This window comes from Labrus bergylta, chromosome 12, assembly GCF_963930695.1.
Source record: "Labrus bergylta chromosome 12, fLabBer1.1, whole genome shotgun sequence".
NCBI lineage: Eukaryota > Metazoa > Chordata > Actinopteri > Labriformes > Labridae > Labrus > Labrus bergylta.
The window spans coordinates 24,827,686-24,847,540 of NC_089206.1; the positions used below are offsets into that span (position 1 = coordinate 24,827,686).

A 19,855-nucleotide genomic window follows, 5' to 3' on the forward strand; every position below is an offset into this window, starting at 1 on the left:
TGCGTAAAAATCAGTTAAACCTGTTTTTATGTCTGTTCAGTCCCACATTTTGAAAAAAAAAAACCGGTTAAGATTGTGAGATTCTTTCCTGTTTACCATTATTACAGAACTATTGTAATCATGGCTCCAACGCTTTTACCTGGAATTTAGTTTGAGAAACATTCACATGTGACTTAATAATCCCATAGCGGGGACAGATCATTGCCAGTTTGGAGCATTCGAAAATGTTTTTAATCACACAGATCTATGCAGTAACCTGTAAAGTGAACTTTTCATCACGGACAGATAGAAGATAGACATTTTCTCCAGACGTGCACTCCCAAAACTTCCTCAAATATGGGTACACTAAATGAATCCAGCTGTCAGGGTTGTTGCTCATCTTGCTAACTTATATGCATGTGAGGATGAGGAATGACGGTGCGTGGTGTGTGGGAATCTCTCCTGCGTGTTCAAAATGAGGATTCAAAGGTCAATTCTCAAAACTATCAGTTACAAATAGAGCTCATCTCCTACACAGATTCTGCTGCTGTCAACAGGCTGAAAATCAATATCAGCCAAAAATGCAACATTAACTTCTGCATCCCCTTTTTTTCCGCACATTCACTTGTCCTCCAGGTTTTTTAGCTCCGACATTCTTTAGCCATGTGGAGCCTGAGATCTGGATATCAAGTAGTTTAACTCATAGAATCCGGAGGTTTAATACTATTCCTCTCAAAATGGGTCCAGGTATTTTTTCCTTCTTTGGAAAACAATGGGGAGCTGGTGAAAGATCAGCTCCTGCATTTGAGTCGATACTTCTGCGCTTGAGGCCAAACGTCAAGGCTGCCTCGCTGACACCTGTCACAAAGGCTGCATTGTCCTCTGACTGCGTTGCTTTTAGGCTGGTTGACACTGCATGTGCTTAATCTAAAGCTAATCCTCGAGAGGGCACTGATCAGGCAGAGATGCAGAACATTACAGAACATTCTCACAATGCTAAGGTTTCATCCCTCAAACACAACTCTGGCTCCTTTTTGTTGTGTGCCAGATTCCTCCTCTGTTCATGTTGCATCACATCAGCCTCCACTTACCCTGAATAGCTTGGAAATGTGAGGGAGGGCGCCAAAAGTGAATGGGCCCTTTTCTGGGAACTCTATTATAGTTCTTAGTGCTCTGAATTTATTTTAAAAACTGCATTATTTATATACTTTAGAAAATGATTGTAGTGAACAAGGATGTCTCAGCTAATTAGATTGTGTAGCCAAAGGATTAAGACAATCTACTTATGTTCTCATGCAGATTTCCACCTCAGTGACCATTGTAGATAAAAGACTGGACTGTAAAGTTATGAAAAGAACTGCTTCCTGACTGTTTCAAACACTTTTCAAACTACTTCACAAATTAAATGACTGTAGTTTGAACTGGCTTATTGCTGTCATAAAAAAAAACATGCAAAGAGGAGTTTTAGCCACAGGTGCTTTCCGTCTCTATGACTAGCAACTCATGGTTTTTGTTTTGAAGATGAATACATTTTTCATGAAGAATATGTGTCCTTTTTTTCCTGCCAGGATTTTAATCGCTGAGCAGTCAGTGGTAAGGTAAAGTATACTGAGAATATGAAAAAAAGAGTTCAATTAGTTATCTCCCCCCCACCCCCATATATGCTGTATGACCATCTTGTAATAAATCACTTAGCGTGGAGTTTTTTCCAGTGCAGTTGAGTTCTGCCAACATGTCAGAGTGAGGCAGGCTCCTTCAAAAAGAGCAAGGAAATAAAACTTTTACCACCTTTTTGAAATATGAATAGGAGAGTCAGTCTCTCACGACTCAGAGTGACTTCCTAAGAGTTCATATTTTTCACAGTGCACCACATCTGCCTGATCATGTGGAGGCTCCTGCTTTTTCGCTCCAGGACTTTTACAACCTCTTGTGAACTTTCCATCCCAAATATAACAAAAATCATGTCATGGAAAATTGTCCTTGCCTCTTTTTTTCCTTTCTTTTTTTAAAGAGGTACCATTAAGGAAAGGAGGCAAGGATGAAAAACGGCAGCAGAGCCATACATACATCTTCTTCCTGAAGGAATGCCACTTCATTCAGAGATTCTGTATTTTGTGTGATTTGATGGAAAACATCTTGAAAATGTGTATCCCAAAGGGTGTCCGAGTCCTGTTTTTGTCATTAGCAAAGTTTTTCTAGGCTATGAGTGGAGTACCATTTCTCTACAGCGTCTCCATCATCTACTTATACCAGTCTGCCAGCTACTAAAACAGTCAAAAACGAGCAGTCGATACATTTTTCCAGTGCTAAATTCTTACCTCCTAACTTCACATTTCCTCATCACTCCATTAACCAGACCACTTAAAGCTCCTACTGTAGCCACTGAAAATGATCCTACAACAAATAATAATGTCAGGACCACAGAATGTGGACAAATGTCGACTGAGAAGGGGAAAATAAAAGACAGCCGGCAAGCAATCACTCGAGCGCGAGAGGAAAACGAACAGCAGTGGAGGCCACGGTAGACACTCATTTAATAAATGTCTAATCTGTTCTGGCGAGTGTCATATGTGCAGCGCTGGGAGTTTAGGCTGCACTGCGCTGCATTCATTTAGCTTGACATCAGCGGCCGTGCCAAAAGTCGAGACGCAGGATTTACAGTGTTCAGGATTAGCTCGGTTCACCAGTTCAACCATATATCATCAGCAGGCCTACGGTGCAATGATGCAGTCCAGGTGCTGTGTGGTTTCTAATGCTTTACTCGTTTGTTTTGGGTTCAGTTCTAGCTGAAATATACACTTGGACTGTGCATTAGATTGAGAGAAAACATGTCTAATCACAGTTTATCTGCTTTTTAAACTAAGATGAATCTTGAAGTTGTAAATTCAAAACTCATTGTATTTATTGAAGTTTATATTTGTGGACTTCCACCTCGTTGACTGCTAGTGGATTGCTTCTTTGGCCTCAAGTTTCAAAGTAAAGCATCCATTAGAAAAAGTTTTATTCCTGATGTGACATTGTTGAAAGTTCCCGAGAGCAGCTGTGGCCCTATGTTGTTTTTTTGTGACAGAAAGATGAGAACGTTTTGTTTATAAGTATTTATTTATTGTGAGGAAATGGAAAAAGAGGGCCAGAGGCCAAGTTCACAAACAGTCCTGGGAAAAGAAAAGAAACAAGGCAAAAAGCCAGATTTCCTCTGGACCTTTCAGCTGGGCCAGAGAGGCAAATGAATGTACTGTACTGGGTGGTTGGTCTGTTTGCTGTATTTACTGAGTAGAAGCGATACTTGGCTGAATTTCTCCCCCTTTCCAGTAAAATCGCAGCTTATAGCCTCGTTGTTTCTCCTCACTGTCACCAGATGTCTCCTGGTTTTTCCACCTATTCTTTGGATTTATCCAACCCCTCCTTGTTGCTATTTATTCCTGTCTTTCTGGAATTGCAAAGCACCTTTTGACAATACAGTGTAAACTGTCGGACACAAACCAGATAGATTTCATTCAACACACACTCTCAAAGCTGTTTGTACAGAGGCAAAGAATAGCTCCTCTTTGTGGTGCATTTCTTCTGCTTTTATCAGAAGCAAGTTACAAAATAGGAAGAAAGAAATCCCCAAAATAACCGGATGATGACTTCAGTCGTCTGAAAAACTCCTAACCACTCTGCCCTCTAGCTGTTGTGTGTGTGTGAAGGCATGATTGTACAAACTGCCTCCAAACGTCAGCCCAAGTCTGAATATTCATGAACACACAGGAGTAACGATTATGGAAATCAAGCAGAGGAACGAGGCGTAGTGGGGACAAAGGTGACACAGACCACACAGATATGTCTGCCTCAGATCTGTGAGGGCGAGCGCTTCAGCTAATGAAGGCGCTCTGGAGACAATATTTCCCACCATCAATACCTTCACCACACACACACACACACACACACACACACACACACACACACACACACACACACACACACACACACACACACACACACACACACACACACACACACACCACGGAGCTGCATTGCAGGTACCAATGACCTCCAACGCAAATTCTCCCCGACAGCCTGAGTCCACACAATATACCCAGAGGAGATCCCAAGCATATGTGACTATACATAAACCATGCATCCCAGGCCTGCAGCGGTCACACCCTTTGAAAAGCATTTAAATAAATCAGCTATCTGCTTTTAATTAGCCTGTAAATGCTATCATTTAAAATCCATACTATCTGATACTAGAAAGACAATATGTATTTTTTTTCCAGTTCTCACATTTCAGTGACAGTGTGCTACAGAAATGATAGATTTGTTATTTTTGTTTGAGGATTTTAGGTGTAGTGTTTTTGGGATAGGGAAAGCAATAGTGCACAGTGAGCGAGCGGGTTGGTGAAGCGTAATTGAACCCTGATGAGCTGAGCGGTGGAGGGGTCTTGCTCACCCTCCTCTATAAAAATCCATTCACCAATATCTAATAAGATCCAATACCATGAAACTAATACAGGATCTTTAACCAATAGAGTTTTTTTTTTACATAATTGATACAGTACGACAAAGCCTAAAACTGCCTTTACTAGATGTATTGATCGTTGATGATTTTTTTCTCCAGAACATTATATTATGATCCTCTAGTTTATTTATAAATAAGAAGCTTTCTTTGCATTCTGTCTTTCTAGACGGAATGCAAACTTTCGACATCTGCAACGTCAGCATTCCCAAGCAGAGAAGTCCAGCAGAGCTAAGATTTAAAACGAAACCACATCGTCCACCAAAGAAAGGTCGGGTCGCGTGGCACCGCAGCCTCCACGGTGGCATGCCAGCTTCCTGGGTGCTCAGTGCTCACTAAGGCTGTCGGCTTCAATTTCACACGTCATAAAGCAGGCTCGGCTATAGAGCAGAGGACAACTCAACAGGGCAGCCCTGCTTCGCACTGCAGCACGGCCCGCTGCATGAAACAGACACACAGACGAGGTCTAATGGTCTCACCTGACTGAACGTGGCTTTATCTTTTGAGAAACTGACCCTCTACCTCGCGTTAACCCTCACATTAAAGAAAGCAAAGTTGAATCTGACAGAAGGACGCCGTAAAGGGTGGTTAAAGTTTCATACCTTGAAGGATTTTAGCATCATAGCACATATTCTATGCTGGTTTTAATACTTAATATTATGGTGAGCTTTTAAGACGAGAGGATTATTTTATTATTTTCGGCTCCAAGCAACAATTGACCTGTAACATTTGAGGTAGGTGAGAATTAAAGAAACATCAGGAGGTCGCTCAGTTGTATTTAGTGAGAACTGGCCGCCTGTGGTGCCTCAGTGTTTTCTTGTTAGATCAGCTTGTTAGCAGCTCTGCAGCAGCTGCGTCTCATGCCAAGTCCACTGTGGCAGAGGATAATATGAGCTTTAGAGGGTTATGCTTTGGGCATGTTATACGCTCTGTGTATGGTTTCATTCTAGATGTGCTTCTGCTTTGTCTGATTACATTCATGTGCATAATACAAAGCTTCAATCAAGATTTGGGGATGAGAGCGGACCATACCAGAATACTTTTCATCGAGCCCGTATTATGGAGTCCATATAGGTTATCACAGAATTGTTGGTGCAGGTTTATAACCTTTCCCCGTATACCCATAACAAAAGAAAAGAACACTTAAGGGGATTTAAAAGTGGCATTTTTCATGTGCTTTGTTCAATAGAGCGGCCTGAATCCTTGGATTACAATACTTTCAGCACAGATTGCAAATGTTATCCACTCTAGGAATATTTGCTAACTAATAAAGTTAAGTACCCTTTAATGAAGATATTTGTTTCAGAAAGCAGCTTTCTAAGTACCTTTGCGTGGCCCGATTAGTACCAAACCAAATCCACATACAAAGGCTGCATTTTCCCTCTGGCTCAAAAGTTCACAATATTGTTCAAATGAAATACTTATTTGGCAACATTCAGCCATTCGTGTTAAAGTGGAAAGGGATCCAGGGTGACTATCGCAGATACAAGTGTTCTTAATTTAAGCCTTAGCCAGGAGGAGTGTCGTGCACTGTGCCTAATTGAGTCTCGTGTTGTTTGTCCTGACGGCAGGGCCACAGAGAAGATCCTGGCCCGGGCGCGGCAGCTGGTGGACGTTAAGAAGGAGGATGGATTCTCTGCACTGCATCTGGCTGCCCTCAACAACCACCGTGACGTCGCCGAGATCCTCATCAAGGAGGTGAGTTTAAGACGGAAGCACATCGGAGTCCTTGAAATCTGTTTTCATGACTTCTTTTATTGAGTTAAGGATGAATACTGAATACTACAAACACATTGTGTGTTTGGTGAAAAAGGTGAAAAGCTTTATTTTATCTTGTGGAGAAAAAAACATCACTGCCCTTTTCTCTGTTCCACAGGGACGCTGCGACATCAACATCCGCAACAACCGCAACCAGACGCCGCTGCAGCTGGCGGTCACGCAGGGTCACACCGAGCTGGTGCAGCTGCTGGTGACCGAGGGCGCAGACGTCAACATGGAGGATGAAGACGGCGACACGGCCATGCATGTTGCCCTCCTCCGCCCGCAACTGGCCAACGTTATGCTCAGCCCGCCCGTGGGAACCAGCAGCACGGAGGAGAGCAGTGAGGGCTGCCCCTCCACGTCGCTCTACTGCAGGGTGAGAATCCCCCGAGAGAACTTTTTTTATTTTAGTGTTTTTATTTTGTTCTTGGAGGAAGCAGTTTGGTACATCTTCTAGAGCCGGAGCTTAAGGTCAAGAGAACAACTACCAAACCTTCAAATCACAATAACTGAATATGAAGAGGTGGTATGGTGTCCATATTTGACAACACATACAGTAGGCTTCTTTTGGTTAAGTTTGAACTTCATCAATAATAATAACTTTATTTGTATAGCTCTTATAAAAAAATGATGCCAGCTATTCAAGGGTTTACAGAGTTCTGTGACGCATGCAGAAACAAACATAACAACAAAGCATAAGAACCTAAACAACGACAAAAAACCACGACAACAAGCTACCGGTAACAGTAAAAGAGCCTGAACAGAAACCCTGACCAACTTCAGAATGGGAACATCATCAATCATCAGAAATCAGGCAACATAATAACTCAGGCATGTGTATAAGCTCTAAAAAGAGATGAAATACAAATTACAAGAGGAGGGTATTAAATATTAATTGACATAAACAATAAAACATCTACAGCATTAAATAGATTACAGTCAGTGAAAACGCAAAGGCAACAGAAGCAACCAAAAGGAACTAAACTCAAAGACAAAAAAGCCAATCAGGAAAAGCAATAACCTAAATAAAAACCATTCAAAAAGAATAAAACTGGGGCGCCTTTGGCTGAGTGGTTAGGGCGCACGCCCCATGTACAAATGCTGTAACCCTTGAAGCGGGCGGCCCGGGTTCAAATCCGACCTCTCTCTGTCCCTAATTTCAGACTATCCACAGTCCTGTCTCTCTAATAAAGGCACAAAATAAATCTTAAAAAGAAGAAGGATAATATCGAAAGGAGCAATAAAATGAATTGAGGAATAAAGTAATTAGAAGAATAAAAGAAATACGGTAAGGTGGGCTAAAAAGATTTCAAAAAAGGTAAAAGAAATAAGTAGACGACATCACATAAAAGCAGGTCTTTGAAAGTGGGTTTAAAGAAGAGGTTGAATGACTGGCCTTTGGTAAATTAGCAAATTAAAGGTCTGACTTGTTTGCAGTTCTTGACTAAGTAATTACTTACTACTATTTATGTGCTTCAGAGGAAAGGTAACTTTAGTTCATGTATATTTTTCACCAAGCTTTCTGACTAATTGCTTCCAAAAACACATGCAGCAGTAGTATTGGATGCATTTGATGGTTCCTGACTTGTAGTCGATATTTTGTTGTTGTGTTCTCATGTGACTGCAGCTGTTTAGTGACACATTACCTCTGACTTCTCGGTATTGTTTGGACTGAACGAGCCAAAGAGGGACAACACAACTTTCTAAAGACGTAAACATGTGACAGTATCCCGGCTAAACACAGACTGACAAGTGTGTAAACAGGGTAAAGGTTACAAAAGAGATAATCCTCAATAAATAAGGGACTAAAGGATGAAGAAACGCTCAAAGAGGAGTAAATATAGGCTGAATGAGGGAGAGGTAAACAGACTTTATAAGGTAACCAAGGACTACATGTGGGTTAAAGGGATTCATGTGGTCTTAAGGAGGTAAAAACCGACTTATAGCAGGATTAATAAAGACCTGAGGGATAGGTGGACCTAATATAAATGCAGAGAAAGCATGGTAAACAAAAACACACGCAATAAATGCAAGGTTTACATTCAGGGGGTTAATCCAGGATAAAGCAGCTGGCTTCACCAAAGGTAAATGAGGAGTGAAAGGTAGGAGGAGGGAACAGAAGTGTGAAGGTAAAGGGTTATCTGAGGGGAAAGTCTCTAAACAGGAAGTGAGAGGGTTAACTGAGGAGAAAGTCGTCTGATAGGAGGGCAGCTCAGTGTCGCTATACGTTTGCTGAAGCAGTAATTTCTTCAGGATGCTTCTTGTCCTCAGAAAAAACTAAAACATTTAGAAAAGCATTGAAGTCTTAACATTTCTTTTCTGAAAACCTGTTCAGACTTTATTCTCACATAACTCTCTTCCTTAAAAGACTGAGGACAAAAGGGGAAAAGGAAGTGCTGCTATGAAGTCATACTGTTTAAGTTTTTACAAAGAGCTCACTTTGAGAGGCATTATGACAGACGTGGAGTTAATTTTTTGTTTCCACAGATAGAAGAAAGTAAGACGCATAGAGTAGTGTAGAATTGTACACTTTACAGAAAGGAGGCATAATAATGTCGGCCATTGCCTGCAACGTGCGATAAAGGCTTTCAAATTAAAAGTCTAAATTTGCCCCCAAAAACTTTTTCATTGTCAGTGTGCGAAGCTGCTGAGGCAAGAAGCTGCAAATCCTGACACGTTACTCAGGACATTGACTTTGGTTTCCTTCTATCACTACACACTCCAAGACAGTGTACACCTTTACATACATCAGAGTAATAAAATAGCATGTTTGTTTTCTTTTTTTAAAGATCATGTTCCAGGCCTTTAAGCTTTAATGAGACACCTGAGGAGAGACAGGAAATGTGCAGAGGAGAGGCAGGAAATGTGCAGAGGAGAGGGTTGGGTTGACATGCATCAAAGAGATGAGGCCAGGAGTCCGGGACTGAAGCCTGTAGTGTCATGTTTTTCAAACCTAAGATCTTATTCCCAGTTCTCTTGTCCAGTAGATGTACACAGTGTACACTTTAAAAGGCATTACATTCTAGTCTGCACATGTCTGTGGGCCATCACAAACAGAAGGCATAATGATATGTTTATCTACCCAAAGAGAGACCATCTCTCTCTGATATTAGTTTTAAAATATATCCATGTATCAGTAACAACGGTGTGCCAAAATGAGTTGGAAATTCTCGCATATCTCCAAAAATCTAATATTCTTTGTCCCTGCTGAAGAGAGAGCGGAGACTCAAAACTGTAAATCAAGTGAAAAGTCTCTTGCATGTTGGTTCTAGTTTTGAGCAAATTCAGAGTTTAGTAATAATTCTCGGTGGATTCATTCATCTCTATTCATGACACCTCTCCCTTGACACATCATAATCTAACACATTGTGAACAAAAAGGATAAGAGCAGCTTTTAACACATGCTGAAGGTCGCCAGATTGTGTAGTTGTTAATGGTTACAAAGATCAGGATTATAATGTCGCAGCCTCTCTTTTAATCTCCGTCATTCTTCAAAAAGAGCCGCTGACTCAGCAGTGCTAACATTCCTCATTAGGAATCCTTCACTCTGCGCTTTGTGCAGCACTTTTTATACCAGCACTTATATCACTGTTACATCACATTGTGTTGATTCCATTGCACCAATGAAGAACGTCCTTTCCAGTCTACATGACCGCGAACACTGCGGCCTCTACTCAACATCCTGGACACCTGCCAAGCCAACACAGATACACACACACACATGCACACACGCACATACACATCCCTTGTAGGTGGCCAGACTTAAGTGCTCAGGGCTGTTTTGCCCGCTGTCAGCAAATGAGTTATTGTGGGAGTTCTTCAATGCTGATTAGATTTCGGTTTATGTATCCGCCTGAGCCGGATTGTGTTGGTTTTAATTCAATTACCGGTCCCTTTTTGTTTTTTATAATCAGCCATGTCCTTGACTGCTAAGTATTCTCACTTCTTATCTTCTTACAAATGTTTGTAGATTAGGGTCTGCATCAAAATCCTATTTGTTCTAACTCCATTTGCTTTTTTTTGTGTTTTTCCACCCTCTGTTTCCTGCGTCATCTTGTTTGTCTACAGCTGAATGCTTCAGGTCTTCTGGGGAACACCGAGCTGAGCGTCGGCGCCGGGATTGCTTGTTTTCTAGCGCAGGAAGGAGCTGACATCAACTATGCCAACCACAAGGGCAAGAGCCCCCTGGACCTGGTGGCAGACAGCACCATGATGCAGCTCATCAAGAGCTTCTCTGAGAAACACAGGTAGGCGTCTGTAATAGCCGGGATTCATTTCATCTTCATTATTTTAGAGTTGATTAGCGCTCCAGGTGTGATGACGGGTCGTAACAGCTGTGTGTCCACTGACAGGTTGCAGCGTCTACAGGCCATCACATGTGGACAGGGCCTGAGCAGCGCGAGCCTTCGGAGGGTCCACACTACACCAAACACCATGACAAACCTGGTTCTTCCCACACCGCCAGGGCCCAGTGAATGCCTCATCTGCTCTGAGCTGGCACTGCTGGTTCTCTTCTGTCCCTGCCAGCACAGCGTGGCCTGTGAAGGTAGGTGGAGGCTTGAGTTTGTCGAGGGCTCTGTGATTTCTCCCCACAACATGAATATATCAGTTTATGAGAGGTAGTTGAACACCTTGGCAGCTTTGTCTGAAACCAGTTTAATACTAGGATGTTAAGGGTTTGTAGGAGTTTGACTTCTTCACTTTTAACTTATTGTTAATAACAACAGGCTGTTTGGAGGTTTTTCCCTTCATGACATCACAAAGGGCAGTAACCCCTCCCCCAGGTGGGTGACACTCCCACAGCTAGGTGTTTGTTCTGCCTTATGAGTGCCTTTTCACCATAAAAAAATAGGGCATGGTGAAAAGACAGCCAGAGAAATATCCCCTGAAGTTAGGGGCGTGGTCAGATACAGCTCATTTACATATTTAAAGGTACAGACACAGAAACAGCCTGTTCTGAGCAGGGCTGAAATAGAGGGGTTTATAAGCATGATCAAATACAGGATCAGAGTGGATTTAGAACAAGAAACTTCACACACATGTTTTAGGGGGCTCTGAGACTTATTTAAACTTGTTGAAGAGGAGAATAATACGTGACCTTAAAACAACTTTCATGCTGCACGTTTCGTTTCTCGTCACATTATTAATACTCTCGTTTCCCCTTTTTGTCCTTGTCTTATCAGAGTGTGCCCATCGAATGAAGAAATGCATCAAATGCCAAGTCACAATCACCAAGAAAATTAGACAAGGTAAGAAAACCCCTCTGTCTTTTTTTTGCTTTTCTGTGATGCATTATTAAAAGGATCACAGTTAGCAGATTAAAAAAATAAAGAATAATTACCTCACTCTATGCATGTACTGTATGCATCCTTTTCTCTGTGTTGCAACTTATTGTTGCCCTTATATCCATTTATGACTTATTATAAAATAATTATTTATTTACAAAATATACATTATGCGTGTTTATATAGTTTTAACATCCCAGTTAAAGCTCAATTGAAGTCCTGCCTGCACAGACCGGTAGACTTCAGGTGTCAGATATAAAAGCACCTCTGTGTCGAGGACAAACACTTATTTAACTTTCAGACAATGATAATGATACCGTATCCCTGGCCAGTTGCTAATTAAACTGGCAATCCACTATAGCAGGGGTTCTTACATTCCTGTCAATGATTTCTTCCTTGATGTTGATGACCCTCCCTCCACAGACCAAACAGAGGTGGACGTCAGCCCTGGCACCGAAAACTCAGAGCAGCACAACCTGCTGGAGCAGCTGCAGTCTCGCTACCGGCAGATGGAGGAGCGAATCACCTGCCCCATCTGCATCGACAACCACATCAAGCTGGTCTTCCAGTGCGGACACGCCTCCTGCATTGACTGCAGCGCTGCGCTAAAGACCTGCCCCATCTGCCGGCAGACCATCAGAGAGCGCATACAGCTATTCGTCTGAGCTTCTCTGTCCTCTCAGATCTTACACACCCAAAGAGGATGTCAGAGTGGGGAGAAGTGGGAGGGGCAGCTGTTACATTTGAAGACACAGTGACCTTTATCTGCCTGTCACACCCTCCTGCTCACCTGCCTCAGCTCTCATTAATCAACTTTATTCATGACCCTGTGTTACATCTCTAAGAGTCCACTGTTACATTATCACAAGTTTCCCTCTTGATCAGCACAGACAGGAACTTGTCGATAAATTCTTAAGTAGTTTTCAGCGTCAGAACTGATGTTCCGCCGAGCCCTGAAGGGAAGCAGACGAGGGGAAGTTTCGAGGTGACTTTGAAAACTCTGATCGGTTAGCTGGAAGAAATTAAGGTCCTTCTATTCTTCTTTCCCTTACGCCCGCTCAGCCTCCACCTTCTGTGATCTGTCCTCTCTTTGCTGCTTTAAGTGGATGTCTGTTACCCATCATCCTCTCTGGCTGTCTGGCCTCCTCTGTTTACAAGGCTGCGCAAAGTCAGTCCCTGTCTCCTCGGCCCGTCCCGTGAATTATGTTTGCTCTCATTTGTACCAATCTCTTAATAATCAGTGTTAGTCTCTGCAGAGGGAGTTGGCATAACTAAAGGCTCTCTATATAGTCCCCAGCCACTCGCCTGTATGCAAGGGGAAATACACACTATATATGCATGAAGATATGCATATTGTAAAGCTGAAAATGACTGTGTCGTCATGGGTGGTTTGTCGTCGTCAGTGTTTTATTTCTCTCTGGTTACATTTGTGATTTTTATTGTACCCATAAGTACAACTTTTTATTTATGTGTGAAAGGTGGTGTTGCGTAGTAATGTCCATTTTTTCAGTTGTTGTTTGCTTGGCAAAAATACTTTTGTTTGTACTGAAATTCACCCCAAGCCTATGTCCTCTACTCAGGGTATCAAACCATTGAAAGCACTTGTGATATCCATAAAAGGTTAATGACCACACCCACCGTAAGAAACAGGAAGCATATCAGAGTGGATATAGGATTGTTTTAGTGAAGAAAAGGTCGAAAAAATGTGTGCAAAGTCACTCAAATTATCCGCAGAAACAGTCAGTCCAACATTCAAAATATCATTTGTATTAGTGAGATGAATGTTTGCAGGAGAGTTTCTGCAACCAAATGGACATTTTACACACAAAGCATCCCAGATCCAGCAGTTAGCTCTTTTCTGTTGTGTTGAATTTTAAAAAGAGAGCAATTGTGTTGGTTCGCTTGTTTGACCACCGTCTGTCGGGTGTCGAGACCAAAACCAGCACTGGGTTTAAAGGAGGATACCATGTTTTTGTGTTTGATTCACCAGATGTAAATGTAGAATCAGAAGGGCAAAAACATGATGTAGTTGTGTTGCACCTCTAGTTCCACGTCTGCTCGAGTCGTGTCAGAAACCCTCTCCTTCTCTCCTCTCTAGTTCTGGATTGTACATCATCATCCTTTCTAATGTTTTGATGTGTTTTCTTGAAGGGCTTATGCATAAAAGAAAATATACTATTTTAATCTTTATTTAATTTTTATTTTCTATGATAAACTTCCAGAGACAGGAAGGGGTTGGGGTTTTTTTTTTGTCGTTTTTTCGATCCCAAATTTTGGGAGAGCCAATGTTAAAGATGTACATTTGAATGTCTGGGAAAAAATGTATCCTGTCTCACTCTGCCTTTTTTATGTGTAAAGATAAAAAGATGTAAGAAGCTGGAGGTGGAGCGGCTGAGAGGTGTTTACCACAAGGTTTACTTTGAGGAAAGAACTTTTACATCAGTGCCAAATCGCATGAGGATGTGCATGGGCATGCACGCCCGAATTTATCTACACACACTTAGCTCAACCCCTCCATGATCAAAATAGGGTTCAGTTATTCCAGCAGTGTTAAGGAAACTAAACTTAAACATTCACATTTCGTTTAGTTTGAAATCAGAGGTTTTAATGTCAGCACACCTGGTTCCTGGTGTTAGCAGTGAAGCTAATGGTGTTAGCATCCTAACTTTAGCTGTAGTGCTCTGAACCTCCTCATGACCTCAGTGACGAGTGATGCAACATTCACTTTGAGAGTATTACCAGTCCTATATTGTTTGGAGCTTTTTACAAGTAAATATATTTATATTTTATGAGACATTATCAATCAAGGGACAAGTTTCTTACATACAATTCAAACATTTTAAGGATTGTGCGATGGTGTTCAGAGTTTAGATGGATTTTCAGGCAAAGGCAATAATGTTTCAGAAACCTGGGTAAGATGTTTGAGTTCTTTCTTTTCTCCCTCTAAAGGAGGCGGCTGTGAGGGCGGGAACCAATTCATGTATAAAAACACTATAAAAGCAGCAAATGTTACTCTCGGTGTTTGTACAGTTCAGCTCTTGGAGTTCTGATGTTGGCCTTACTGTCCATTCCTCCTCTGTTGATGTTTTTTCAGTTGTATTCTGTACAAAAATATTTTGCAATAAATATGGAACTGTTTTCTAAGGACTCGGTGTAAGATTGTTATTTTTTTTTTTTTTAGTTGCGATTGATTCCTTTTTGTTGTTTCGAAACTTCTGCAGGGAAATTAAATGTGATTTAAGTGGATGATCAATTCTAAAAGATCAGAGAAGAGAGAAACAAAAGGTTGGTCTAGAGCAAGAGGAAACCTTGAGGCTTACTCCAAATGCTAAGAAGTCCCCATTTGATCCTATGTGACAATGCTAATGTTTACAGCAACATTAAAAAAACGGGTTACAGACGAGTACTAAGAAATAGTTTTGACCTGAATAGCTAATATCTCTTATGTTAGGAATTTCTTAACATATCCATTTGATTTTCATTTCACTGACAGGTGGCAAGCTGTTTGCTAGGAGGCTAAACACCGGCCTCAGCTCCATCTCTTTGTCAGTTATTAGACTCACAGAAAGTAACATAAACTCAACATTTTCAATTCGGCGACTGCCATTTTCTGCTTCAAAACCCCTCTTCAGAAATGACAGGTTCAGGGTGACGTCCATGTGTTATACAGTCGTGGTGCAGACTAGAACAGCCGGAGCTGGATGTTGTCAGTCTGACCCTGGCTGTACTACAGGAAAAGCAAAGTGATAACACTTGACCCATATCATATTTCCATATGTCGCGCTAGTGACCTCAGTGTGATGCTGTGTGAACTCCCCCCACTACCACGTCATGATATTATAAAGTGCCTGAGATAAGTATTGACTTTTCACACATGCTCGCACACAGCTGAAACTACGATGAAGAATACCTTAATAACTGTACACTTGTCTCATTTATTAAAATGCTGATCCCCTGCCATCTGGTAAGTCTTTATGCATATGTTTGTTATTACAATGCACCTTTAAGCATTTGTAAAATAACCAGTTTGGGCTTCTTTTTTTTAAATCTTGAAATGACAGGAGCATCAGAATGAATCTCTAAAGATCTGTCATATGACATCATTTCCTGACCTATTTTTCCATTCACCTGCTCCTTCAGATTCTCCCCTGTAGAGACAAACAGCAGCGGAGCAGGTCTATGTTTGCTGTAACTCATTTAGTCTCACTGGTATCAGTGCAGCGTCTCCAGTTAAATGCTGCTGTGTGCCACTTCTTAGTCCTAATTGTCTTACAGCTCAGATGGCTTTGGCATATGACTCAGCGCTTTAGCGGTGACGTCCTCTCTGAGGGCAGGCAGCTCTGAACACCGTGGGGAACCACAATGCAAAAACAATCTACAAAGAAATCATCTGCTTTTATCATGTCATCTCAAAACTGGAAGGAATTTTTGCTCAACAAACGTGCAACGCTGTGCACACAGGTTTCAGTGTGCTGTGCTTATATGCTGTGAGTAAGAAGAAATCTGTCAGTAAAATAGAATTAAAGAAATCCAAAACAAACAAAAAAAACCTTTTCTATATCTGAAAATGTAAAAAAAAATGCAATTAAATATCCTGCATACATCATATATCCTGATCTTTGTTTCCATTTAAACTTTGAGATGTGACACGGGATCAAACACACTGTCATTCTGTCAACTTTGAAAGATATAAAAGTTATTATCTAATTAAAAGAAAACAATCAACTTTAGTTCATTTTGAACTATTTCAAAGTTGTTGTTTTTTATGGCTTGTACGTAATTATACTTGCCTTGTGTGGTAGTGTGTGGCTCAGTTGGTGGACTCATCGTATCTGAAGCAGAAGGTCGAGGGTTCAATCCCCAGCTCCTGACGTATGAATGTGTATGAATAGGATTAGTGACTTCTGAAGTCTCACTACATACCTCTACCATCAGTGTGTGACACATGTTTCAATGTTTTTACTGAATCTGTTTTATGAATGCCTTATTCCCTTATTCTTTGTTTAATCATCATATCACCTTCTTTCTTCTTTTATAATTTGATCTCTCGCCTTCAGTTTCTGTCTTTATGTCCTGTCTGTCTGAAGCTCTTTGGGCTGCATGTTTTTATGTATTAAAAGGTGCTATAGAAATAAGGCTGCGTTAAGTTTCGATATTCTTTCTCAAACTGATCATAAAAGAAAGAAAATGTAACCCCGGTTTAAAACGGTTCCGTTGTTTTAATCACCTCCTGTGTTCCTTATGTGAACAGGATGGGGCAATAGCACCATCTAGTGGTAGTGTATCAAAGCACAGTGAGGTTGATGAATGTTGTTTCCTGTTGTGTAGCAGATCAGCACTGATTAAAAACTAATCAACCAACAAAACCACATTCTTAAAAAAAACAAAAACACACACACAGTCAGTCAGTCAGTCAGTCAGTCAGTCAGTCAGTCAGTCACAAAGCTCGAGTCATTCTGAACATGATGAGGGGTGTTTTTTCATAAAGGTGTTGTTTTTGCTCTTTGTATTTCCACCACCAAACACTCACTTTGTTTTTTATCCATGTTTTTAGTAGTCAGTTTGTGAAACTGGGAGGATCTTTTGCAAAGATAAGGAGACTTTTAGAACACCCGTGCATCAAATGTAATGTATGAAGGAGGTGACATTTAAAGTCACTGATTTTCAAAATAAAGCAGCCTACAATTTGTCATCCTAAAGCTAAATTCTGCATGATGAGCTTTAATAAATATAATCAAAGAAATATGTAAGTATTATTTTGTTTCATCAACATTTGTAATTAATTTGACAATTAAAATGTAGGCTTTATAAAAAATGTCAAGATCGATCTAAGACAGAAGAATGTTTCCTCTACTCAAAGGGTTTCAGGGTTAAATTCTATTAAATCGATGAGGATTAAATGTCTTTGCTTTTTATGTCAGTGTTCAAAACAAACAAAACTATCTTCATCCAGAGCATTTTAAGACTATGGTTTATCGTCGGATGGAGATGTGTTTACATTTTCAGATGTGCCAGTAAGAAATGGCTTACACATCCCTTACTTAGTTCTTAGCAGATGTAAGAAAAGAATATTGGCCTTAAGATTAAACCTATTACTAGGGTTGTATTTTAATCTAAACCCCCTTGAAGTGTTTTTCACTGTGTCACTTTTTCATTTTCAGTGTAGACTTGGTTTTCGTCCTCTGTTCTTTTTGTTGTATGCAGCTTCATGTAAAAAAAGAAAAAAAGAAAGATTACACGTCATCTCCTCATGCTCAGGTGTCCCACAGGGGGCGCACTTCCTCACGGCTCTGCTCCCTGGCCCTCACCTGAGGCTCTCTCTCTCTCCATTCTACACTCTGTTTCTTTAGAGTTGTCTCTTTATCTTACCATCAGGACTGACTGCATCCTGTGTATTCTTATAAACACACAGTCAGGTGTTTTTATTCATATAACTTCTATTTCAGCCTGTCGGAGTGGACTGACATTCATTAACACACTAACCTGCACTACAGGTCTGTCAGTGTGTGTGTGTGTGTGTGTGTGTGTTGCTTCAGTTTATAGGAACAACATTCTGCAGGTGTAATAAAAAACAGAACAGAGGACTTTTTGACGTATGGCACATTTGAACTGGAACGTTTTCTTAGATGTATTCTTCCTGTCACATCTTAAAATAAGTTTCAAACATAACTTATGCTTATCTAATGCATGAATCATGATTATTTGTGACATGAAGTATGACAGGATGTAGAGGACTTCCTGTAGTTCACCGGTAACTAAAAGATGAAGATGCTTGGTGATGCTACAGGTGCAGTTTGTCAAGCCATGTGCTCCCCTGCTGACAGTTTACAAGCTGTGCTGTTAGCTGTAATCTAATGCACAGACAGAGGAGTAGTTTAAACTGGTATAATTTAAACTCAAGTGTTTTGATGTATTTGAGTTCCAGTCATTGTTCGTTTCAGGATCATTTACTTTGATTTGCCTTTGATTTTAGAGTAGTATCAGGAGCTTCCGTTCCTGTCGTATTACAACAACATATCGATGTCATGGAAGAGATGACTTCTCTGGGATGTTACAAACCGAGACACGGGCGGTTATTTGACTCTTTTCTGAATGAAACTGTTCACCGTCATTTGTTCCTGTTTTCTGTCTGAGAAAAAAACTCCAACATGGATGTAAAGACAATGAGGGGAAATCATTCAGGTCAGGTATGTCACCTGCACTCAGAAGGTGAAGAATGTGTATTAAAAAAACATCAATCACAGTACCTCTGTTTTTAATATCTATCTTGAATTGATGCAGTGTTTTATAATTTCTGATACATACTTAGTATAGTATAGCTTTATTGTGTGTTTCATTCATGTGATTGTACTGAATGCTAGAAGCTGTAGTGAGACATGATCCCCGGAGAATCAGCTGTTTGTTTCGAGGTGTGGCTCTCCGAAAGAGTCCACCATTACTCCTGCTGCTTTATCACTGTTGTTTGAGATAAATAAATAAAAAATACATAAAAAGGGAAATGAACCATTTGAAATTTAGGTCTATAAAACATTAAGAATAATAAAAGCAGCTGCTAAGGTCACATTTTCTCTGGTCATTAATCAAAATGACAAAGTGTTAAATCAGTTATTTTCCTGAGCTTGAGACAGTTATCAGTTTAGATGTTTTGGTGGAAAAAGGGCCTAAAATAATGCTGGAGTTTATCGTTGGTTTGCAGTTTACTGAATCGACTGAAGCGGGAAGAAACCGGCAATTCAAGATGAGGAGGTTTTTGTTTACACTGTCATTAAACCCCTGTTGTTCCATCAACAAGCAGCGCCGCATCGGGGGCTTTTTATTCCCAATAAGAACCAAAAATCAACAGGAATCTAACAGATTTGCTGATGTGGTGTGTGATATAAAACTGGTTTGTAAAGGTGGAGGAGGGTGGTGTTGAGGGCTCCCCACAGGGGCCACATGTTTCATTTTACAGTCAGTATCTGAGGTTAAAAAAAGAGATGCTGATTATTAAAGAGGATAATATTTATTTGTTGGTGGTGATTTGAGTCAGAGCAGTCTGATAATATCATCACATTTACATTAAACACAGGAATGAGAACGATGATCCCGACAACAAACACACACTCACACACAAAACGTGACAAAGGCTCTACATGTTTTGACAGAGTTATATTTTGAGTGGTTTTTTTTGTGTTCCCTATTTTATTTTAAGTTCACCTTTGTTCTCCTGTATCCATTGTGTGTATTTTTATTGTCATATTTCCAAGTTTAGTCTTCAGTGTTTCCTGTTTTATTTTGTAGTTCTTGCCCCCAGTGTTTGATTTCTAGTTGTACTTCCTGTTCCTGCCAGTGT

General features: G+C 40.7%; 1 protein-coding gene across 3 annotated transcripts in view; it reads left to right on the forward strand.

The window, feature by feature from the left end:
- Positions 1-14,670, forward strand: part of mib2 (MIB E3 ubiquitin protein ligase 2) — a 50,048-nt gene extending 35,378 nt beyond the window's left edge. For all 3 annotated transcript variants that reach the window (XM_065961101.1, XM_020635320.3, XM_029277624.2), the window contains 6 exons: positions 6,049-6,175; positions 6,354-6,614; positions 10,307-10,485; positions 10,591-10,784; positions 11,422-11,487; positions 11,947-14,670. In XM_065961101.1, the coding sequence (XP_065817173.1) occupies positions 6,049-6,175; positions 6,354-6,614; positions 10,307-10,485; positions 10,591-10,784; positions 11,422-11,487; positions 11,947-12,188 (1,069 nt within the window). In that variant the 3' untranslated portion in view covers positions 12,189-14,670. The remainder of the gene's footprint in view (positions 1-6,048; positions 6,176-6,353; positions 6,615-10,306; positions 10,486-10,590; positions 10,785-11,421; positions 11,488-11,946) is intronic.
- The last annotated feature ends 5,185 nt before the right edge of the window (positions 14,671-19,855 follow it).